This window comes from Polypterus senegalus, chromosome 12, assembly GCF_016835505.1.
Source record: "Polypterus senegalus isolate Bchr_013 chromosome 12, ASM1683550v1, whole genome shotgun sequence".
NCBI classification, from domain to species: Eukaryota; Metazoa; Chordata; class Cladistia; order Polypteriformes; family Polypteridae; genus Polypterus; species Polypterus senegalus.
The window spans coordinates 60,642,312-60,667,466 of NC_053165.1; the positions used below are offsets into that span (position 1 = coordinate 60,642,312).

Sequence of the window (25,155 nt, forward strand, 5' to 3'; positions counted from 1 at the left end):
TGAGTACGTTTCCATCTTTATCTTTTATCACCCTAACCTGCTGCACATCTTTCCCAGCTCGGCCTCTCTGTTCAGCCAATCGGTGCCGATCCTTTTCTCCCTCCTTAGTGTCCAACCTCTCATACAACCCATCATACGCCTTTTCTTTAGCCTTCGCCACCTCTCTCTTCACCTTGCACCTTATCTCCTTGTACTTTTGTCTACTTTCTGCATCTCTCTGACTATCCCACTTCTTCTTTGCCATCCTCTTCCTCTGTATACTCTCCTGTATTTCCTCATTCCACCACCAGGTTTCCTTTTCCTCCTTCATCTTTCCAGATGTTGCGCCAAGCACCCTTCTTGCCGTCACCCTTACTCCATCTGCTGTAGTTTCCCAGCTGTCTGGTAACTCTTCACTGCCACCCAGTGCCTGTCTCACCTCCTCCCTAAACTCAACCTTGCAGTCTTCCTTTTTCAACTTCCACCATTTGATCCTTGGCTCTGCCCTCAATCTCTTCCTCTTCTTGATCTCCAACGCCATCCTACAGACCAACATCCTATGCTGCTTAACTACACTTTCCCCTGCCACCATCACTTTGCAGTCTTCAATCTCCTTCAGGTCAACTCTTCTGCATAGGATGTAATCTACCTGTGTGCATCTTCCTTCACTCTTGTACGTAACCCTATGTTCCTCCCTCTTCTTAAAATACGTATTCACCACAGCCATGTCTATCCTTTTGGCAAAATCCACTACCCTCTGACCTTCTTTATTCCTCTCCTTGATACCATACCTACCCATCACCTCCTCGTCTCCACTGTTTCCTTCACCAACATGCCCATTGAAATCCCCTCCAATCACTACTTTCTGTTCATCACTTCAGCTAAATCACTCCAAAAAATCTTCTTTCTCACCCATTGCACACCCAACTTGCGGTGCATATGCACTAACAACATTCATCATCACACCTCCAATTTCCAGGCTTCATAATCATTACTCTGCCTGACACTCTTTTCACCTCCAAAACACTCTTGACATACTGTTCCTTCAGAATAACTCCTACCCCATTTCTCCTCCCATACAAACCATGATAGAACAATTTGAATCCACCTCCAATCCACCTGGCCTTACTCCCCTTCCATTTAGTCTCTTGCATGTACAATTTATCAACCTTCCTTCTCTCCATCATATCTGATAACCCTTACCAGTCATATTGCCAACATTCAGAGTTCCTACCCTCGGTTCCACTCTTTTTACTTTCCTCATCTCCTCTTCTTCTCCTTCGGCCAACAGTAGCCCAGTTTCCGCCAGCACCCTGTAGGCTAAGTACTGGTGGCGGTCGTTGTTAACCCGGGACTCGACCGATCCAGTATGGAAATTTGTATTGTTGTCCGCATATTGATTTGGCAAAATTTTACACCGGATGCCCTTCCTGACGTAACCCTCCCCATTTATCCAGGCTTGGGACCGGCGCGAAGAAACACACTGGTTTGTACATCCCCTGTGGCTGGCTACTTTCAGAACATGAGAGGCAGAAGGGAGACCCCTTCCCATGTTTAGCAAAGTAGCCTCAGCTGTTGAAATGTGACATAGAGACCCCAAATAGCCTTCTTAGCTTATTACTACAAGTGCCTCATGGGCCAGGGGATAAGATATCAAACTTTGAACCTCAGAGTGAGTGGTTCAATTCCCAACCCTGGCACCAAATTCCTTCACAAGGCCCCCCATTTTAAGAGGGGGGGAGGTGTCTGATGTTGTTCTGTTGAATTGTGTGAGTAGAGAACAAATAGCTATCTTAATGTGCTATTAAAGAGAACCTGTGGTCTAGAGGATAAGACACTGGCCTCTGAGAACTGTGGGTGCCAGTTCAATTCCCAACCATGTCACCAAAGGCCTCCACTGATGTTTAGGTAAGCAGTCACAGCTGCCCTTATGCTGAAGTGTGTGAGTGGCGAACACTAACAGCCACTTTAGTCTAACATTAAACGGGACCTGTGGTCCAGGGGATAAGACAAAGGCTGGTGGTTCAATCCTCACTCAGGACATAGAAGCCCCCACTACTGTTTAGGTGGTTGAGCATAGCTGCCCTTCTGTTGAAGTGAGTGGAGAACACTCAATCGCCAACTACAGCACCAAAAATCCACCACAGGAGCTCTCCACCACTGTTTAGGTGGGTGGTCCAAGCTGCTTCTCTGTTGATGTGTGTGAGTAGAGAACACAAATAGCCACTTTAGCCTAACACTAAAGGGGACCTGTGGTCCAGGGGATAAGACAGCAGACCCTGAGACACAAGGTTGGTGGTTTAATTCCCACCCCTGGCCAACAAAAGGTCCCCACCACCAATGTCCAGGTGAGTGGTGGAAGTTATTCTTATGTTGAAGTGTGTGAGTGGAGAACATTAATTGCCATTTTAACCTAACATCAAAGGGGACCGGTGGTCCAGTGGGTAAGACAGTAGACTCTGAGATCCAAGGTTAATGGTTCAATCCCCAATCACAACACCAAGGTTCCCCACAGAAGCTCTCCATCACTGTTTAGGTGGGTGGTCCAAGCTGCTCTTCTGTTTGAGTGTAGAACACAAATAGCCACTTTAGCCTAACACTAAAGGGGACCTGTGGGCCAGGGGATAGGTCACTGGGCCCAGAGACCCAAGGTTGGTGGTTCAGTTCCCACCCTGACCAACCACAGCACCAAAGGTCCCCACTGAAGCCCCCACCAGCAATGTCCAAGCTACTCTTCTGTTGAAGTGTGCGAGTGCAGAACACTAATAGCCATTTTAACCTACCATCAAAGGGGACCCATGGTCCAGGGGATAAGACAATGGGCCCCAAGACCCAAGGTTGGTGGCTCAATCCCCACCAAGGACATAGAAGCCCCCACTACTGTTTAGGTGGGTGAGCAGAGCTTCTCTTCTGCTACAGTGTGGGAGTAGAGAACACTAATAGCCACTTTAGCCTAATATCATAAGAAACCTGTGGTACAGGAGATAAGACAGCAGACCCTGACACCCAAGGTTGGTGGTTCAATTCCCACCTCCAGCCAACCATAGCACCAAAGGTCCCCATAGAAGACCTCCACCCCTGTTTAGGTGGGTGGTCCAAGCTGCACTTCTGTTGAAGTGTTTGAGTGGGGAACACAAATAGCCACTTTAGCCTAACACTAAAGGGGACCTGTGGTCCAGGGGAAAGGCAATGGACACTGAGCCCCAAGGTTGGAGGTTCAAGTCCCACTCCTGGCCAACCAAAGGCTCCCACCACCAATGTCCAGGTAAGTGGTTGAAGTTACTCTTATGTTGAAGTGTGTGAGTAGAGAATACAAATAGCCACTTTACCTGAACATCAACAGAGACCCATGGTCCAGTGGGTAGGACCGCAGACCCTGAGACCCAAGGTTGGTGGTTCAATTCCCACCTCCAGCCAACCAAAGCACCAAGGGTCCCCATAGAAGACCCTGTTTAGGTGGGTGGTCCAAGCTGCTCTTCTGTTTGAGTGGGGAACACAAATAGCCACTTTAGCCTAACACTAAAGGGGACCTGTGGTCCAGGGGAAAGGCAATGGACCCTGAGCCCCAAGGTTGGTGGTTCAAGTCCCACTCCTGGCCAACCAAAGGCTCTCACCACCCATGTCCAGGTAAGTGGTTGAAGTGTGTGAGTAGAGAATACAAATAGCCACTTTACCTGAACATCAACAGAGACCCATGATCCAGTGGGTAGGACCGCAGTCCCTGAGACCCAAGGCTGGGGGTTCAATTCCAACCCCTGGCCAACCAAAGGTCCCCCCACCAATGTCCAGGTAAGTGGATGAAGTTACTCTTATGTTGAAGTGTGTGAGTAGAGAATACAAATAGCCATTTCAGCCTAACATCAAAGGGGACTTGTGGCCTAGAAGGTAAGGCAATGGACCCTGGGACCCAAGGTTGGTGGTTCAATTCCCACCCTCAGCCAACCAAGGGTCCCCCAGAGGAGCCAGACCCCCACCAGGTGAGTGGCTGAATCTACTCTTATGTTGAAGTGTGTGAGTAGAGAACACAAATAGCCATTTCAGCCTAACATCAAAGGGGACCCGTCCCATGGTCCAGGGGATAAGACCGCAGTCCCCAGGACCCAAGGTTGGTGGTTCGATTCCCACCTCCAGCCAACCACAGCACCAAGGGTCCCCATAGAAGGCATGGCGCCCCCAAATGGCCAGGTGAGCAGAAGGGGGTGGCGGCGCTGGCCTGGGGCCCCCCACCAGGTGAGTGATTGAAGTTACTCTTATGTTTAAGTGTGTGAGTAGAGAACACAAATAGCCACTTTACCTTAACATCAAAAGGGGCCCATCCTGTGGTCCAGGGGATAAGACAGCAGACCCTGAAACCAAAGGTTGGTGGTTCAAATCCCACCTCAGCCAGCCAGCTAGGATAAAGATGTCAGACACAAGATGAGAGATCACCACTCTTTTGCCCCCACTGGTAGAGAACACTAACAGCACAGCCAAGGTGATAAGGCATTGCTCCTCCACCACACCCCACCCCACACTTCAGCCAATCATTGAAAACATCAAAGTAATCCAAATACACTCAGCCTGGGCTACACTAGTGTTAGTCCCCACTTAGCCCCACTAGGCTGATTCCCATCAAGTACCCATCTGTCACTTACCACCACTGCTCCTTTCTTGTTCCTGGGTCTCTGTGGTAGCCTGGTGTCCATTTACTGTTGTCTGCACATGAACACTCTGCTCCAGTATTTGGTGGGCTGCCACTGATGCGGGTACCTCTAACTGATAAGCTTCTTGCCCCCACAAGACTAAACATCCCACCCAACACCCTCTATCAGCAACTTAGAAAATCACCGCAAAAGGGTTCAAGGCGGAGGACAGAAATAGACAGGAGTGACAAGACAATGAGGGACATTTCAGGTCACGTGTGTGTGACCTCCTAATGACAGTGCTACTAATGAAGGGGCACAGACTTAGCAAACAGCAAAACACTTAAACCGACTGCTGAGCAAGGAGGCCAGTGTGACACTGAACAGGAGACACCACATGCACTAAAAGGAAGAAACGTCAAACACAACACTGCTGTCGATGACTGACATGCCATCTGTGGCTCGGACTTTGGACCTGGCCAGCCCGGCCATTGTATCTCAGCGTCACTTGTCTAAAGCTCTTCAGAAACTCAAACACTTCCCACTTTGCACCACACGCACATTTAGGCCCAAACTGAATGCCAGCAGAAACACTGTAAACTAATTAGACCGGAGACACCGGATTTTAATAGAGAAAAAACAAAGACACATGGGTCTTAAAGAGGGGCCAGGCACTCGTCTGTGAACTCAAGAGCAGCAGCCCATTAGCCACTCAAATGGTGAAACTGATGACAGTGTAACAGTAATGGCAGTCATTGGAGCCCAGCTGACAAGAGATGGTAGTGAAGTGAACATGTGACCAGCTTAAGTGCCCACATACCACTTGTGCATCAATTCATGGGGCACACTCCAACAAGGAGCTTTGCTTTACACAGTTGTAAAACGTAAGCATTTAGACACTGTCACATTACTGTGGACCTACTCGCAAGAAATTAAAAGGACACAAAGGACAAAACCAGAAACAGCCCAAGACCGAGAAGCCTAAAGTCACCTGAGCCTGCACTGCTCTGCCCTATTGAGCTCCCTTTCCTGAACGCAGTATCAGACAATCCAAAGTGACAAAACAAAAACAAAAAAAAACCAACACAATTCACTTACTGCTTCGGACATCTCAATGAACCTTGACAGAAGCAATCTGGAAAAAGAGGTGCAGTGCCATCTGCATACAACACCGGTGTAGTGGGCTCCATCCTTAGACACGGCATATCAGTAAAGGACAAGAGGGAATCAGAATGCCCCTATTTGTCCGAATTGTTGGTAACTCTCCTGTCATCGTCCCCATCATCAACTGCTCATTTGCCTATAGTAAGAGCTAACCATGCTACCTGTTGTGTGTTACAAGTTGTGTAAAAATATTTGAGATCTCTTGCCCTACGTGTGTCTTCAGTGCCTTTTGTCTGGATATCCACCTGCATTTCTTTCTGCATCTTTCCAAAAATCCCAATTCTTCTTCACCATCCACTTCTTGTGTATACTCTCCAGTATTTCCTCATTCCACCACCAGGTTTCCTTTTCCTCCTTCCTCTTTCCAGATGTCACACCAAGCACCCTTCTTGCTGTTACCTTTACTACATCTGCTGTAGTTTTCTAGCTGTCTGGTAACTCTTCACTGTCACCAAGTGCCCGCCTTACTTTCTCCGTAAACTCAACCTTGCAGTCTTCCTTTTCAACTACCACCATTTGATCCTTGGCTCTGCCCTCACTCTCTTCCTCTTCTTGATCTCCAACATCATCCTACAGACCACCATCCTATGCTGCTTAACTACACTTTCCCCTGCCACCACTTTGCAGTCTGCAATCTCCTTCAGATCAACTCTTCTGCATAGGATGTAATCTACCTGTGTGCATCTTCCTATACTCTTGTACGTAACTCTATGTTCCTCCCTCTTCTTAAAATACGTATTCACCACAGCCATGTCCATCCTTTTGGCAAAATCCACTATCCTCTGACCTTCATCATTCCTCTCCTTGACACCATACTTACATCCTCGTTTCCACTGTTCCCTTCACCAACATGTCCATTGAAATTCACTCGAATCACCACTTTCTGTTCATCACTTCATCCAACTCACTCCAAAAATCTTCTTTCTCACCTATTGCACACCCAACTTGCAGTGCATATGCACTAACAACATTCATCATCACACCTCCAATTTCCAGCTTCATAATCATTACTCTGCCTAACACTCTTTTCACCTCCAAAACACTCTTGACATACAGTGGTACCTCTGATCATGACCGTAATTCATTCCAAAACTCTGGACGCGACCCGATTTGGTTGTGACCTGAGCGTAATTTCCGCATAAGATTGTATGTAAATACAATTAATCCATTCCAGCCCGTACAAACTGTAAGTAAGTATATATATTTTTTAAGCACAAAAATAGTTAATTGTACCATAGAATGCACAGTATAATAGTAAATTAAATGTAAAAACATTGAATAACACTGAGAAACACTTGAACAACAGAGAAAACTAACATTGTAAGAGTTTGTGCTAGACCCTTATGAACCACTCGCTGTAAACACTTTTTTTTTTTTAGGAGTTTTAAGCACAGGGGAGAAAAAAAAGAAATTGCACGTCTCTTGTGAAACTTTTCAAACCATCCTCTACTGGCTTTAAATGCCTCACCTTCACCACTTGAAGAAGGATTTTTTTTCAGTAAATCGCCATGAATCTTCCTGGCTTTCTCGCATATGATCACCTCGCTTATGCTATCCCCTGCTAGGTGCTTCTCGTTCAACCACACTAGCAACAGTTTTTCCACCTCTTCCAGCACTTGAGGCCTCTGCTTGGTTAACATTGTAACTCCTTTTGCAACATCAGCTGCTTTGTTAGGCCCTGTATATGCAAACAAAAGAAAACTGAGAATGGGAAATCATTGGCACTTACGAATGCGCATAGGGAAACTGGCTGCTAGTGTTTTTATTTGCCACCAGAGCATGTGGTCGTGAACAGATGCAAAATTTTGGCAAACTTTTTGGTCATAACCTGATTTGTACGTGTTCAGAAACATTTGTGACCAGAGGTTCTACTGTACTGTTCCTTCAGAATAACCCCTGCTCCATTTCTCCTCACATCCACACCATGATAGACCAATTTGAATCCACCTCCGATCCACCTGGCCTTACTCCCCTTCCATTTAGTCTCTTGTACGCACAATATATCAACCTTCCTTCTCTCCATCATATCAGCTGTCTCCCCTTACCAGTAATATTGCCAACATTCAAAGTTCCTACCCTCAGTTCCACTCTCTTTACCTTCCTCTTCTCCTCCTGCCTCTGGACACTTCTCCCCCCTCTTCTTCTCATTCTTCTTCTTCGGCCAACAGTAGCCCAATTTCTGCCAATTCCCTGTTGGTTAACAGTACTGGTGGCAGTCGTTGTTAAGCCGGGGCTCGACCGATCCAGTGTGGAAATTTGTATTGTTGTCCACATAGTGATTTGGCAAAATTTTACACCAGATGCCCTTCCTGACATAACCCTCCCCATTTATCCGGGCTTGATACCGGCTCAAAGAAACACACTGGTTTGTGCACCCCCTGTGGCATTCAGTACTGAGACTAAAACCTATCAAACTTTTTCCCTCTACTAGTTTGACATTTCCTGAATTTTCAAACTCCTATTTTGTACCTGGGTCAAACTACTTTTTTTTACCTCTTTCATTTTTGCCATCTACCTGCTGTGATATTCCTTTTTGTCTTCTAGGTCACTCCCTAAAGAAGAATCTGATAACAGTAGGCCACGATCTTCCTTGAGCATTTCAAGTATGAAGCAGGACCTAGAGCTTGATAAACAGTCATTGAGGTCTTCCAGAAGCAGCATAGGAGAAGATCAAGGGAGTATAGGAAGAGGAGTTTCATCACATCTGGCAGAGGAAGTGGAGAGTAAGCGTGCTCCTAGCTCCCTGGCCCTTTCAGAGTTTGTAGAGGAGCTCAGGCGCAATCGGGCTAGCGAACGCACAGAGCAGATTCAGAGTAGCAAACTTGGAGGTTGTGAAATGCTTCCAATTTACCAGACCACAGGGGCCTCTGTGCTGAGACGGCGGACTAGCCTTCTAGATGAACAAGAGGAGATCAAAAGTAGGTTGTCTGAAGGTTATTCTGTCGTTAGACCAGGTATTCTCAAATCCCCTGAACCCCAGAGCCCTAGAATGATCCGCTCAGCCAGCCTGAAATCCATTCCCGACTCTAAAGACAGTTCTACTACCCTCCCAGAGATCACAAGGCTAGGTCGCTTTAGTTCTTATGAATCACTTGCTTCTAACCAGAGGAGAAACCCATCAGTTACATGGGATCAAGAGGATGCACCTCTTCCGAGGAGGCTGCCACCAATTAGAAAACTCATAGAGGTGCCTGAAGCGGAAGAGGGTGATGGAGAACTACAGCTGGATATCAAATCACTGGAATTCAAAAACCAGAGATTTAGAAATTTGACTGATGAAGATAAAACTGTGGAAATAAAGGCTGAGGAAAATGAGGGTGACATCCTACCTGCCATCCGTAGGTCACAATCCACCAGCAGCATTGCTAAGGTTGGATTGGGACGACGGGAAGGAAGAAGGCCCCTCAGTGTACACTTTGGGGAGCTCCCAGCGCCCAGAGCATGCTCCCCAACCAGGAGCAAGGGGGAGCAGGCAGACTCTGACACCGATTCAAGTTCCTCAGATTCCACCATATCATTCCGCAGCATAGAGAGTGCAGGACAGATAAATAGGACTAAAGTGGACACTGAGCAGCCAGGAGAGAGGCAGGAGGCTGAAGGCAAAGAAGACGACATCAGCAGTGTGATGATGAAATACTTGCGTAAAGTGGATAGCTGACAGGTGAGCATTCTTAATGCTAAAAATATTTCCCAGCAATCTGTACACTGAAGTGTCTGTCCTCATTGCACCAACCAATCTTTAATTCCAACTGCACACAAACCATTTAAAATGCACAACTTTGATACCCCACCCATCACACACTTCCCTTTTGTAAAACTGCTCTTAACTGTCTGTACCAGCAGTCATCTTCACCTTCTTCCTCACATGCGTTTCTTTTAAGCAGATTCAAGAAAGCCTACCTCTGGCGAATCATACACTTCTAAACAGAGAAGTAGTGGGTGCTGGACAGAAGTTACTGAAAGCAGTCTGAAGTGTAAATTACAAGATGTTGGATATTCTAAACCTCTTACACTTTATATAATAAATAAATGCACACTTTTGGAACTCCAGTGATGTGTGTCTTGTCTGATCAGCTAGCTATCCCTTGAGAAATAAAAATGTAATTCTTGTAAGAAAAACAGATTGATATGCCAGTGTGCTTTATATAATGGTAACACAGTGAGATTCAGCACAGACTGACAAGGATAATCAGTAGGGTTTACCTGACTGAGGCACCTCAGGGTGGCAACAGTGCTATTCTCTCATGATTCTGGACATTTGACAGGCAGCGCTGGCCAGCTCCTTCAATCCATCTGTCATTAGCAGAAAATGCCCCATGTGGTCGGCAAAGCTCTAGAATTCAACTGGTCATTCTCCAAGGCTTTAAGGCCTACATGTAGAAACAGGCAAAAGAAACAAGGGATAGCAACATGAAAAAAGTGCAACTGAGGCACAACTCATAATTCAGATAAACTACTTTGAAACAACCATTACAATATTCACATCACTTTTTCACCTGTCATTACAAATGTGACTAGCTGCTGTGATCTTGCCATTTATTTATGTAGCTTCAATGAGGAAATGTATTAACAAAGGATTTTGTCCATTCTGAGAAAACTGAGCACAAATTCTCTTGTGAGGTACTGTATACTGTAAAATCCTTAGAAGTTGGACATTAAACAACATTTATTTATATAGCACATTTTCATACAAATGATGTAGCTCAAAGTGCTTTACAGGATGAAGAAAGAAAAAATCTAAAAATTAGGTAATACTAATTAACAAGGAATAAAAGTAAGGTCTGATGGCCAGGGAGGACAGGGAAAATAAAAATAATCTACAGGGGTTCCAGGCCACAAAACCACCAAGCCCCCACTAGGCATTCTACCTAACATAAATGATCTCAATCAGTCCTCATGGTTTTCAGGCTCCATGTCAAAGAATTAGGCAATGATGGTCATGTGGACCTCTGGCCCTAAATCCATCAATGTAGGCACTGCACGGTGCCTTGATTGGGTAGTGATGGCGCAGATCGCCACCACAAAAAAAACAGAAAAAGAACAGCAGAGAAAGTAGTGGTTAGCATGGATTTTGAAGACACAAAAAAAAAAACCAGAATATAAGGGTTAAACTAAAATGAAGCCATGAGAAAGCCATGTTTTAATAATGACTTTTTACTAGTTTTTTAAAGTGGTCCACCATATTAGCCTGACGAATTTCTATCAGTAAGCTATTCCAGATTTTAGGTGCATAACAGCAGGAGGCTGTCTCACCACTTCTTTTAAGTTTAGCTCTTGGAATTATAAGCAAACATTCATTTGAAGATCTAAGGTTACGATTTGGAGTGCAAGGTGAAAGGCATTCCAAAATATAGGATGGAGAGAAATTATTGAAGGCTTTATAAACCGTAAGCAATATTTTAAAGTCAATTCTAAATAGCACAGGTAACCAATGTAGTGACATCAAAACTGGAGAGATGTGTTTGGATTTTCTTTTCCTAGTTAAGACTCTAGCACCTGGATTCTGCACTAGTTGCAATCAATTGATGTATTTTTTGGGTAGCCCTGAGAGGAGTGCTTTACAGTAATCTAATTTTTCAGCATCTTGAAAAGTTATAAGGGATCTAACTTTTGCTGTATTTCTTAAGTGGAAAAAATGCTGTCCTAGTAATCTAATTAATATGTGATTTAAAATTTAAGTGAATCAACAATTACCCGTAAATTCTTTACCTCTCTCTTGACTTCTAAGCTTAATGGATCAAGTTTATTTCTAATACCCTCATCATATCCATTTTTGCCAATCACTAAGAACAGCAAGACTAATGATTCAGATTTCACTGCTGACTCACTTGACTATTTTGTGCCTTGCATTTATCATTTTAGGTTCTCAGAAATGGCAGCTGCTATGCCTTTGGTCATGCCTGTCAAGTGTCAAATAGCTACACCTTTTATATGTAATCTGTCCTTGGTCACACCCCTTTCAGTTAATGGGCATTTATGTCACATGTGTGTTAAACTGGCACTGTTACTTCAGTCAGGCCTATCTCGTGGGTTTCCTTAAGCCCTCAGAGTTCCCTGGGTCTTGGCAGAGCCCATCCATTTTCTTTCAAGTTTGTGTTTCTTGGATTTACTTGATAGTTCCATTTTTGTTTAACTGTTATTGCTCCTTAGTCCAATATTCAGAAAAAAGTTCAGAATTCTAAAAACATAGGAAAAATGTGTAAAAAATGTTTTCAGCTGCTTTTTAGTCCAGTATTCTCTAGAATAGATCTTTTGCTTTGTTTGATCATAGCACCTTGTCCAGTAACTTTCAGAAACATCTGCTCTTAGCCTCCATGTCTATCAAAGTTCAACATGCTCACAAACATCTCACTAGAAAATGAGTGTAGCCATGAGTACGGAGGAGGAGGAGGAGGGTGGTCACAAGCTGAGCTGGCAATGATATGATAAAGAAGAGCAACACCTTTGGTATTTTCAATATTAAAGCCTGAACTTTACTCCATATTAGCGTCTTAATCCGGGGTCACTATAACAAAGTACTTTAATTGCTTACTCGAACACAGGACGCATTCAATTTGAGCAGATGCAGAGTATGAAGAGTAATAAAGCTTTTTCCACTAGCAACCATGTAGATTTTTTTTAATTACATTTACTATTTTCCAATATTTCTGGAATTGGCTGTGAAATTGCCCTGTACTGTTGGTTCCTACTGTGTATGTGGAATCTGTGCCGATATGATCACTGATGCTTTTTTTTACAAAATGGAGTAACTAGACTACTGCTCAGCAGATAGAAGTGGAAAGTTTAATCTGTAATATAGTGATGTGCACAGGCAAGCATCACGAATGTTTTATACAAATGGGCATCCTCCACAGTGATGAATAGTGACAAAAATATAAAAACTCGAGCAAGAGTTTAAAAAAAAAAAAAAATAGTAAAATTAGCACTGTAGTAATTTCCTTCTTACCACATGGATAACTACACAAATATTTGTCTTCTACATTTGATATAATCAATGTGCAACTAATGCCTCCTTTACGGTTGTTGCTTGTAACAGAAAAGCACCGGAACTCAGATGTCACTGGCAAAGAATCTCTCAGGATGACACTCGGACTCTCTCATGTAGTTCTTCCTGATAGGATATGAACACAGGTTGCTGGAATCCGATCAACCATTTCTAACACTTAGCGAAACAAGATCTATGTTAGCCAGTAACAGAACTGTCTGTCTTAGTTGTATGATACAACATCCCTCTTCTCAGAATAGTTTTTGAGACAGTGCTTATGCTGAGAGGTGTGAAGAAGAAGGAATCTTTATTCTACATGTCTTTCAGAGTACCAAGAGAGGATGATTTACAAAGCATTAGCTAAATAAAACACTGTAAGTGACAAAAAATATCATCAGGTACTGTATATGTATGATATAACTATACCCATATTTTTACAACTGGAGCACAGGCCAGTTAAAAAGATTTGCTTGGGGTGTAGAATTTTGACTACTACCCTTTTGCTTTACCTTTCCACACACCTTGTCCACTCTATGGTCATAAAATCTGATAAGATAAAACAAATGTAACATAATTCAGGAGGGCAGTCCATCAAAAGTTAACAGGTAAAAGGAAAAAACTAAAAGTGATAACATATAGTCAGAATCAGAGAAAATAGACAAGTCTAATAAAGGCTAAAGGAATATAATTTAATTCTGGTGAAAAATGTGTTAAAAAAATAGATTTAAGACTACTTACTGATAAAACCAAACATCTGTCAACCTCTTCAATTGCATATTTCTGAATCTTAACAGTAAAAGTGAAGCAGCCTTTGAAATTGGTGCTCTTCCTTGCAATTTAGTCCTAGTTTTCAAGTTCAAGAAGGACTTAAAAGTAACTGGATAAAAAAGCATTGCATTTCTCATGGCAAACTTGTTGATTTTATATTTGCACAAGTGATAAAACACTTGCTAAGCTTTGTATTCAAGTATGCAATCTAAAATGAAGCCAGTGAACTTGTATATTTTTACACTTTATGCTTTGGAGCACTACATTCCTATTATTCCAAGGTTACGTCTATAGACAGCACTTTGGAAAAGTTCACCTTTATGCTTGTTAGAGTATCTTGGTGATGTAAACTGACCAGTCCATGTATTTACCACGACACTCGCATCATTTAATAATGAAAATTTTACTACTATTTCCTTGGCAAGTAAAGACACTAAAATCATAGAAAACCATCACCCCACCCCCAAAAAAGTTAATTTTTACAGTTAAGTAAAAAGTTAAACTTGGGGATCAATAAAGTATTGTTAATATGCATATCTAGCTAAAAATACAATGTCATCAACACATCAGACTTTGTGCTTCTTTGTACTCTCATCATGGGATTTATTATTACACTCTTTTCCCTTTGCAGGTGTGTGATGAGTAAGCCTTACATGATCTCCATAAAATGAATGTTGGCATAGATACAATATAGTGGTGTCTGTCCAAGGTTGGTACCTTCCTTGCACTCAATGCTGCCTAGATAGGCTCTTGTACCTTTTTTAAACACGCTTATCCTGAATTTTGCAAGGAAGATGGAGCTTATCCAAGCAAGTTTCAGGCACAAGGCAGAACAAACCCCCCAACGGGATGACTTTATGTAGCCATGACATTGTAAACAAGTATGAAAATGAAGGGATAGGTCAAGGAATAAATAAAGCAGTTCAAAGTATTATTTGTATATTATGAACACGGCGGCAAAAAAAAAAAAAAAAATTTAAAGATACCTGTATTTAATGGCTTGAATATATTTGGCATCAAGTAGATCTTAGAGACTTACTGCAAACACAATCAATCAGGAAGCAAGAAGAAGAGACCTTAGACCAGGAAAGCTGGAATTGCACCTATCCTTCAAAACTCACCTTACCAGGAGCTTCCACAGAAAGAATTTACACATAAAATGTGAAAAATTGCTGGACTATGTCGTTTTCTCAATATTTCATTCTCTGTAAGCGAGACAGCATGTCAGATTCCCCTCCATTATATATTACTGTATATATATATATTATTTAAGAAAGCAAAACAGTTGACTCAGTACTCCACCAGTGAGTGGTTCATTTTCAAAGGTTTTTTTTTTTGTAAATTATTTTCTGGGTTTGGCTCACTTCATAATTCTCTATTTGTTGCCTGCTGCCCTAATCCTAATCTATGCGCTGACCAGACCTTAGTTTTGTCTCTTCCTAAGGTGAAAAATGTCCATACTTTTGCTGCACCATCACATTTTATGTTGTCTGAATTTCACATATTATATTGTCAAAACTAAAAGAATGCCACGAATTTAATATTTATTAGTATTAGCACTACAACAGAATTTCAGTTATTTCAGTCAAATTGAGGCTTAATGAAACTAAGAAGTGAAACAGTTTCAAAAGATTTTCAGCACAGAAATTCAGAGACACATGTGCCATGCTGAGCTGCAATGCATTTTAAGTCCTTATAACAATAGTGCTGAAGGTAGTACTGCAATTAACGTTTTCACTCTTTTAATAAAACAGACAGAAGTTCCTTTTGAGAAAACATTTATAATAAAAACAAAGACACAGTACAACAACTCTAATAAGACTATACTGTAAATCAGAATTATACTTGTATTCTACACTCCACAAATAAACATGACCTAGACTTCCCCTATGCACCACTGCTAAATACTGTGTGATTCACTGGAAATACAGTAAGGAGAAATTGTAAATTAATATCCGATTTTGACAGAAGCCAACCAAATAAGCAGGCAGGACCCATTGCCTACCAAAATGTGCACATTCAGCATGGGGAGAAGTGTTTGCAGTGTAGTAAACTGACACCCCAAACACTCCTCCACCACTCTTTTGTTGAGAGTGGCCATTTACATTTGTTGGCACTGCACTGTTAGAGGCTGTAATTTTCAACACAAGCTGTTTAATGAGAAAATATTTCTACCCTAAAATTGGTCTTTGTACAAATTAACTTAGTGTTTTGATTACAAAAATCATAAAATAGAAAAACTTACCGAAAAGGTGTTCATGACATTAGTCCTTTAGACAGAAATAACAAACAAAAAAAAAATCTATGAATGGATAAGTGGACGTAATTCCTATAAATGGTAACAGGTTTCACAGGTCAGACCGAGCATCTGTCCCCCCATGCACCAGTTTCTCAGCTCCTCTTGAGAATTTCCCAAACTACCTGGGAGATATCAGTTCTTTCAGCATATCCTGGATCTGAATCCACCAGCTCAGGGGGAGGATGTTCCCAGACCAAACCACCATAACTACTTTGAAAATCTGTAACTAAGACACGAGGACCCAGCTTTCAGCCTACCCTGACTGACAGTGTTCAACATGAAAAAGCCATGCAAGGCCAGAAGAAAATGTACAAATACCATTTTTTGTAAAACTAAAGTTTTTACAACATGAACTGCCATTTCGGATTTCTTCACTCTTTTCGGCCATGTTTCTTTTAGCTTTTCTCTGCCTGCCTTCAGAATCCCCTAGGTGTCACTTTGTATCCATATGTCCTCTGCAACAGCCTCTCCCATTTTCTTCTACTTGCTTGACTTGTTACTATTACAAGGCCACAAAACCTCCACACTTGAGAGCCCCCCGCCATGATTTTGCTAACTCTGCCAGCACACTGGCATCTTGGCGATCAGCCGGCCCAGAAACCTTAGCAACGGCCTTGGGAAACTAGTTTCTCTTGTCTGGAAGTAGCTTTTATGAGCTGATGTACTAAATGTTTTAAAATGTAATGCCTAGAGGGTTCTTATAATGAAATGCTTTCATGAAGAGTTTTTCCTTTTTTTTCTTTACCATTTTGTGCAAAGAAAGCTGAAAAAAAGTCTAGTTTTTTGCAGATACATGTTTGTAGTGGCAGCTTCTGTCTGCAACCCCAGCTCTGCTCCAAAACAATTCATCTAACTTCTTTGTCTCTTTTGAGGAGCTGGCATCACCCTGTGGGTGGCTTTTTTTAGTCTAAAGATAAACAAAATTAAATTAAAATCATTAGTTACAGGAGTTCAAATCCTAAATGATCCAACTGCCAGTTACAACACTCTATCTACTAAATGTTAGGCATGGGCTTAATAGAGATGACAATTTGCATAATTTTGGTCTGGGCCCAATTAGTTATTTCATACATTACTACCAAGGTTTAAGTCATTTGCCTGGACTGTTTTGACCAGTCAGTCAGACATTCTCCTTAGATGATTGCCCCCAGGGATTCATTTTTTTTCAGGATTTACAAAAATAATTAAGTTTCTTTTCTCCTCTTTTCTATTGCTTGCCAGGTATTAGCATATGTTACATATCAAAAACATTTTGTGTGTTGATATTTAGAAACCAATGGCTATGTATTATAAATCTGTTGATAATTTCTTGTTTTATTATAATGCGAGCTGTGTGATATTAAAATAAGCTGTGAATGGTACAGTAGTTAGCACAGCTGTATCTCAACAACAGTGATCTAGATATGATTCATAGCTTGGTCAGCGTCTCTTTAGAGCGTGTACATTTTCCTAACATTCTCCCCCAAATCATGACTGAGAATTAAACCATTATCATGGAGTGTGTATGTGGCTACATTGCATCATCCAAGGACTGTTCCAGAACTAGATATGGTCTTGTTCTCATATATAAATACTATAATTGGATCACAGATCCTGAAACATTGTAGGCTGGATAGAAAATTGATTAATATGGGTGATGTAAAAGATGCAGTCCTCATTACCGAGCTCAACTCACTCCATATCTCCTGGGAATTCTCTGAGCCAAAACATTTTATCTCTCATTGTCACTGAAGATCTTACATTTTACAGTAGCTATATACTTTGAAACCAGAAAGCTCTGCAGGCTGAAACCTAAATATTAGTACTCCTAACAGACATGCAAAAGGCATTTTGTGAACATCATTTGAATATATATATATATATATATATATGTGTTGAAAGGTCAACGTATACAGTAGATACATATTCTTATTAAATAGGCGAGCACTGATTATTAGATCAGATCTCTGTGCAAGTGTGTGCGTGTGTGTGTGTTTGCACATGGTATATATTTTCATTTGCATCTTAGTGCCATGCCTTCTTTCAACTAAAGCAAATTAAACTATTTTGCCCTTTCACATCTGATAATAAACAAATAACAAAAAAAAAACAAAAAAACTTGACAGCCACATTGCAAAAATCAGTAGACTACCTTTGCTAAATCTGAACAATGATGGAAAATATTTATATAGCTAAATGCAGAAAAAAAGGTTTTGATAGGTCCAAGGTACACACTACAGCAAAGAGCACACTGCTGATCTCCTGACATTAATGCAAGGCCTTCAGGCTAATGCATCAGAAGCACCCGTGTGTGTTGATGGGTGTGTGTTACTGCAAGAAAAAAGCTACAAAATATAGTCAATAGATGCATGAAAGTTCCCTAGAGGCCCATATCTGCAATGCAGAAAGACGCAAGTCACATCATCAAACTACAACTGGATAAAGGAGCACCCTGGAAAACAAAAGAATTTAGGCCTCATCTAAAAAACATGCATGCTAAAAAAATGTAGCAAGATCATTCCTTTTTTTTTTTGTAAAAGAGGACTGCTCAAATTCCTAACATCCAAGAACTAACTACCTTCACCATATCCCAAAAGTAAAAAGCACCTCCTTTATAATACATCAGCTAGCAGTTGATTTTTCCCTTCACTTCTCTGTGCAAGGGTTTTGTGATCTGGTTAAACTAGTAATTGGTTGTCAGTTGCCTCAGTGGGGTTACAGTTCAGTGCCATTATCTAAAACTAACGTCAGTTAATCCCACTCACCGCCCACCCTGCATGTCTGTTTCTCAAAGACCTCCTGAGGGATTAATTGTTGCCTCTTCAGCTGTTCTACAACAGAACAGGCATGCAGGCGACCAGACAGCACTGACACCCCCGCAATCCTGTACAACATTTCAAGTGCTCATGGTGGCATAACTAGACTAGTAGTTAGGAGATGGTTCAGGCACTGAGGCAAGGTAAATGAAGGTCTTACTTTGATCATTTTGAACAACTATCCAGGGAAGGCAGTTTAAAAGATGGATTTATGAGTCTCTTTATTATTTCAAAAAGAAATGGATTTTATTGTTTTTGCAAATGGGCAAATGGGGTGTGGTTTAATATTGAAGGACTGTGGGAGGTGAGTTTGCGATCTTAATGAGACAATAATATGCATCACCTTGGAGTTATTCATTGGCCACTCTGTTTGCTGTAACATTCAAGGAAAGCAACTCCAAACTGCTGACCATTCACAGTACATCCCATAAAATTCAGGTCATTTCAATACTTCAATGCAGGGGTTGTGTAATATTTTTATTTGAGGAATATAAACTAGACATTATGCACCACTGAAATAAGATTAAAATGGCTATAGCTTACCTGTTAATTAATGTGGGTTGCAAATTGTGTACTGATATTATTTTGCATTTTCTCAAGGAATGGCAAATAGAGCCGGACAGTGGGTATTAAGAAAGAGCAGAAAAAAAAAACTCTTAACAATCCTGCAGCACCTCTTGAATGAGCTGCATGTAGCTGTCAATTGCATGATGTTTATTTAATGGACACTCTTATCCGAAGTGACTTACACATGACAGATGTATAGTGCAAATGTACATTCATTCTTCACTAGACTATCCAAAGTTTGATGACACAAGTAGATTTCAGATTGTCTTCTTGTACATTTCTGCATGTCTTTCACTGACCTACACAAATGCAAGAACAATAAATATGAATGTCCGCTTTTAAATATTTTTGTGGGCAGTTTTAGTGGTACAGGAGCTAATGCATAGTTCTGGTAAGTAAAGTACATTTAAATGGGTAATTTATTTTAAAAATGGGAACAATAAAAATAGTTAAAAAAATACCTAATTAGCAAAATGGAACTACAAGTAAACTGTTAAATTAAAATGGGCACCAAAATTAAAAGTGCACAACATTATATTCAAACTTTAAAATAGAGTTCAATTTAAATGAAATTTGAATTCCAGCCCAATTCCTTTGTGTTTGGAGTTTGTGGATTGTTCTTTTTAGTTTTTACCTTGAAAAAAAGTACCTTATAAATTACATTATTATTATGGTATTCTGGTTTTTCTTTCACACCTCAAAACATGCAGATTTGGCTAACTGGCAACTTTAATTTGGTCTAGTGTAAAATATAATGAGTTTGTGGTTAAAAGTCTCCTGTGATCGACAGACAGGAACCTCATCTGGAGGCGACTCCTATCTTGCATGTACTACCATGAAAACCTGCCGACCCTGGGCTGTTTTCTATAGATACTTGCAACTTTCTACAAGAACAAAAAATACATAACTTAAAAAAATGACCCACATTTGAATTTAATTGATAAATTAAAAAATTATCACTATCATTATATTAAAAATAGACTACAATTAAAAACAGATCTTAGTCTAAAGGGGAGAAAAAAATAAGGTCCTCAGTGACAAACACATCACATGCAACAAATGAACATGCATACAAATCTCTAGTGGATGTTGTTTAAATGCATGTACACATACACATACACAATCACACAGTCTGTCCCCAAAATCAAGACTACTACATATGCCCGATTTAAAAAGAAAATCGGTCAACCAGTGGCGATAGGCGCGAGGGTCATAACATGACATCAGTGTTTGGGAAATGAACAGAAATAATAAACAACCAAATCTAAAATTCACTGTGCAAGAAGATTCATATACAATACTGTATATGGCCAAAAGTATTTGGACACCCCTACAAATTGAATTTTTGTGTTTCATTTGCACCCATTGGTTAACAGGTGCATAAAATCATGCACATGGCCACACAATCTCCATTGATAAGTATTGGCAGGTTGTAATGCAGAGCGCAGTGGCTTTAAATGAGGCACTGTCATAGGATGCCACCTTTGCCACAAATCAGTACATAAACTATCTGATCTTCTTGATGTGCTGCAGTCAGCTGTAAGTGGTATTATTGTGAAGTGGAAGAATCTAGGAGCAACAACAGCTCAGCCATTAAGTGGTAAACCAAATGAGCCTCACAGAGGCTGTTGAGTGCTAAAATGCATCATGTGCAAAATCACCTATCCACTGTTGCATCACTCACACAAGACTTCAAATCTGCCTATTGTAGCAACTTTAGAACAAGAACTACGCATTGGTAGCTTCATGAAATGCAAGCCTAAGTTCACTATGAGCCATGCCAAACAGAGATTGGAGTGGCATAAAGCACTCTGCCACTCAAACTCTGGAGCACTGATAACGTGTCCTCTGGACTGAATCACAATTTATTATCTGGCAGTCTGGTAGACAAATCTGAGATTGGTGTATGCCAGGAGAACGCAACCTTCCGGAAAGCATACTACATACTGTAAAGTTTGCTGAAGTATGGATAATGGGCTGGAACAGTTTTTCAGGGTTTGGGCTAGGATCCTCGGTTCAACTGTTAATGTTACAGCATACAAAGACATTTTACACAATTGTGTGCTTCCAACTTTGTGTCATCTGTTTGGGGAATGCTCTTTTCAGTTCCTTCATGACTGTGCCCCTTTGCACAAAACCAGGTTAATAAAGAAAGGGAGGATATTGAGTGGCCTGCACAGAGCCTGACCTATTGGGCACCTTCAGCATGAATACAAACATTGACAGAGAGCCAGGTCTTCTTATTCAATAACAGTACCTGACCTTGCAAATGCTCTTTTGGCTGAATGGGCACAAATTTCCATACTTCAAACTTTTGTGGAAAGTCTTCCTAGAAGAGTTGGAGGCTGTTTTCACCACAAAAATGGTGGGGTTTGGGGGTTTGCAACTCCCTATTAACGGCCATGATTTTGAATGGGATGTCCAACAAGCTCATTTCGGTGCGAATGTCAGATTTCCACAAATTCAGAAAAGAGACATTTGACACACCCCCCAACTAATCCAGTCATTGTGGACTTAAAGAACAAAAACAAAAAAAAAATTCTAACAGAAAAAACTGGGGGAGAAAACATGACAATGAAACATATACTATATAAAATAAAATGATCCCAAAGCATGCTGAACTGAGACTGTAAATTCCTTAATTTTGTAGTCTCCCTTTTAAAGTGACACAACTAATTAATATCTGCCCACAACACTAACTTTTTTAGTTAATGTGGTATTTGAAATGTAGAAATTGTAATTGCTTCTGACAATTTAATTGACAATTCCCTTGTCACAGAATTGGATGGCTCCGTTAAGTGTTTTGTTGGGCCTTAAACTATAACTGAAGAAGGATGTTTCACATACTGTAATCACAGTTGTGAAAACTGGTTTGTTGCTGTACACACAAAAAAATAATAATTTGCACAAGGGACACTGTTGTTCAACAAGCAGCCTATTAAACAAACAATTAATGCTGTTTCTTTCCCCCCATAGTTACTTGATCCTTAATCTCATAGTTGTCATTCAATGCAAGAAGAATGACACAGTAGACACACGGATGTTACACTGGGGGAAAAATGTCTCTTGCAAGTGAGAATAATCAAGTGTCAATATATTTGAACCCTATTTGTAATGTGCATTGTGAAGGTTTGCTCTATAGGAGGTGCTACAGAAAAACTCAGCATTGCAATAGACTAAACAGACGACATCTAGATGATTAACTGTAATAAGTGGAAACAAAGAGAAGAGTTTAATTATTAGTCTTTCTTTGCCACACATGAACTAAACTCTTATAACTGGACCAGCTGAATCACAGCTAAACATCTATAACAAGACGAGCCATCCATGTAAGAAAGTTTACAAGTTATGTTTATCATCGCTACTCTTTTCATTAACATAAAGTTCACCCCTAAGACAGCGCTGGTCCCCAAAATGGCCAAGCACTAAAAAAAAAGGTCTCATTCATATGGACAAGTAAGCAAGTAATTGACATTGGCCTCAGGGCCCAAAAGCTATCCAAAAGAGCTCATTGCTAATTACCGGTGCATGTATTATAGACTACTTTTGAGCAAACTGTGTGTTTATGGGCATTTTCTAACTAAGTATTAATAGTTTTGTTGTCTCATGATCAGGTCCTAATTCCTTCACTAAAATGATCTAATCTGAATGAGAGGTCTCCAGGTGCTTACATATTCCAGTCCTGGCTCAGTGGTTCATTAATTAATTGATTGACTGAATTACAAAAGAACTACAGACTGAACTGACAATGTCATTATTTAACTGCACTCCTCTTAATCTTGGCATGTTTCAAAGAAAGCATCCATCCATTTTTGAAAGAGCTGACTGCATTTGAGGCAGCTATAATTTGAATACATCCAGCCATGACTTTCTATTATCTCCTGTTGTGCTATTCATCATGATTATATTTTGATTTTTTACTAAATGGATCTGTGATTGCATTCAGCATGGAACCTTCTACAGCATTCATCTATCACATAGCCCCCTGTGGGCAGTCTAGCTATGCTTTTGTAAGCTACAGTGGCTCTCAATCTCAGTGCCTTCTGCAGACACTGGATTTCATTCTGTCCAGTTCAGAATGACAGCCAAATTACTTCTCACAATCTGACCCCAACATGTAGAGGTTTTCTCTGTGTCATTATTTTAGAATAGTGTAAAAATCTGAATATATTCTGTTCTATATTCTAATTAAGACTTTTGTATACCAACTTTCTCCAGACAGAGGAGCAGCTTCAGCGACAGACTGCTGTCACCGTCCTGCTGCACTGACAGACTGAGGAGATCGTTCCTCCTCCACACAATGCGACTCTTCAGTTCCACCCGGGGGGTACACGTTAACATTATACAAAGTTACTGTCTGTTATACCTGCATTGTTATCACTCTTTAATTTAATATTGTTTTTTTATCAGTATGCTGCTGCTGGAGTATGTGAATTTCCCTTTGGGATTAATAAAGTATCTATCTATCAAAGGGACTAGCACTGTTAGCTGAAAGTTAAGGCAATCCGATAATGCTCATATTTCACTAATGTGCAAGTAGGGTAATCAACAACTGGTAGCTCTTCCAGGGTCAGGGTTCCTGCCATGAGTACCTGTCCTATCAGGATAATGCAGGTTCAGCAAATGGATAGGAGGATTTTGCACACATAATAGTCTCTTTTATTTATTTTCTTATGTATAGGCCTTAACAGTGAGCACAAAATATAAGGAAGTCCTTAGTGGTGGTATTAATTTCCATCTGTTTAAGCCAATATATTTGTTATGAAGAGGCTGCTTTAATAAAATATTGAGCGAGCAATGAGGACATAATAGTGCTTCAGGAGTACTAATCACTGTTAAATATGAAAATTACAGATTAAATATATTCCTTGTTAGCAGGCTTACAGCATGGGGCACATTATCGGTGTCAAACAATTTTTGTAATACATTAATAATACAAGACAAAATACCATAAAATATTTACACAGGTAAGTATTTACCTCTATTGATAAGCTTTAATATTCTCAGGCCTTGTAATATCAGAAGGAAACATGGAAAAGGAAAACAATAACTCCAGTTGCAACAAAAAGGGGGTATGCTCAGGGCTTCCAGAAGGTAATATTTAAAAACATTCATACTATCTCAGCACTGACAGTTTTGTCACAGGTTCAGGGTTACACAGAGTGTTACTCAGTGGTGGATACTGAACATACAACAACACTGCCAATTAGAAAACAGTGTATATCTATATATTGAGTTTGGCAGTGAACTCCATGTAAGGTGCTGTGCAGCTTTAGAAGGAGTAAGTGTGCGTGGAGATGCGTAAGCTATTGGACTGCAAAATCCATTTGCATCTTTTTGGGTGGTGCTCACAAAAAGGCATTATGCAAAGTCAAATGTATTCATAGTCTTTTACCATTAATCAAAGGTGATAGCCCATTTCAAATAAATCATGACTATTATTTACTAATAACAAAGGACATCGACTACAACTGAACTCAAACTGTTTGAAAATCAAAATACAATGGGACTGATGGGACACTGTACACAGGGTGTTGGGCCCATGAATTCACTTTTCAGGGAGGACGAAAAAAAAAAACACAACATTTAAATCACAGAATAACACAGTACATTTTGCCAAGTCTCTCCTCCTGCACGTTCTGAGTCGTATCTCACAGACATCAGGACTCTCCTTAATATGTGGGTTTACTGTAGTTTGAAAATATTAATACAACAGAAGGAGTACAAATTCATGTGTGCCTGTCTGTTAAAGCAACTTGCAAAAATATGTCAATGGTCAGATTTGTATTCTACATCACTGTACTCTCATCCTGTAATGGTTTCTGGAATATTAGAAACTGGGGAGCAGTGGATAATTTTGATCTAGGTAACTCCTGGATCACTGCTAATCTTGCATATAACCCCATTATCAAAAAAGAGAAAGCAGCAGCAGACTGAAAGAGTGCAACTGAAGTTACAGTTGGCTGTAAGTTTGGG

At 40.7% G+C, this 25,155-nt stretch overlaps 1 protein-coding gene across 5 annotated transcripts in view; it reads left to right on the forward strand.

Moving 5' to 3' along the window:
- Positions 1-9,815, forward strand: part of LOC120540724 (unconventional myosin-XVIIIb-like) — a 43,373-nt gene extending 33,558 nt beyond the window's left edge. For 4 of the 5 annotated variants that reach the window (XM_039771730.1, XM_039771732.1, XM_039771733.1 and 1 more), the window contains one exon: positions 8,310-9,538. In XM_039771730.1, coding sequence (XP_039627664.1) covers positions 8,310-9,423 — 1,114 coding nt within the window. In that variant the 3' untranslated portion in view covers positions 9,424-9,538. Of the gene's footprint in view, positions 1-8,309; positions 9,539-9,649 lie in introns of those variants that run through there. The other variant, XM_039771731.1, reaches the window with a different exon arrangement.
- The last annotated feature ends 15,340 nt before the right edge of the window (positions 9,816-25,155 follow it).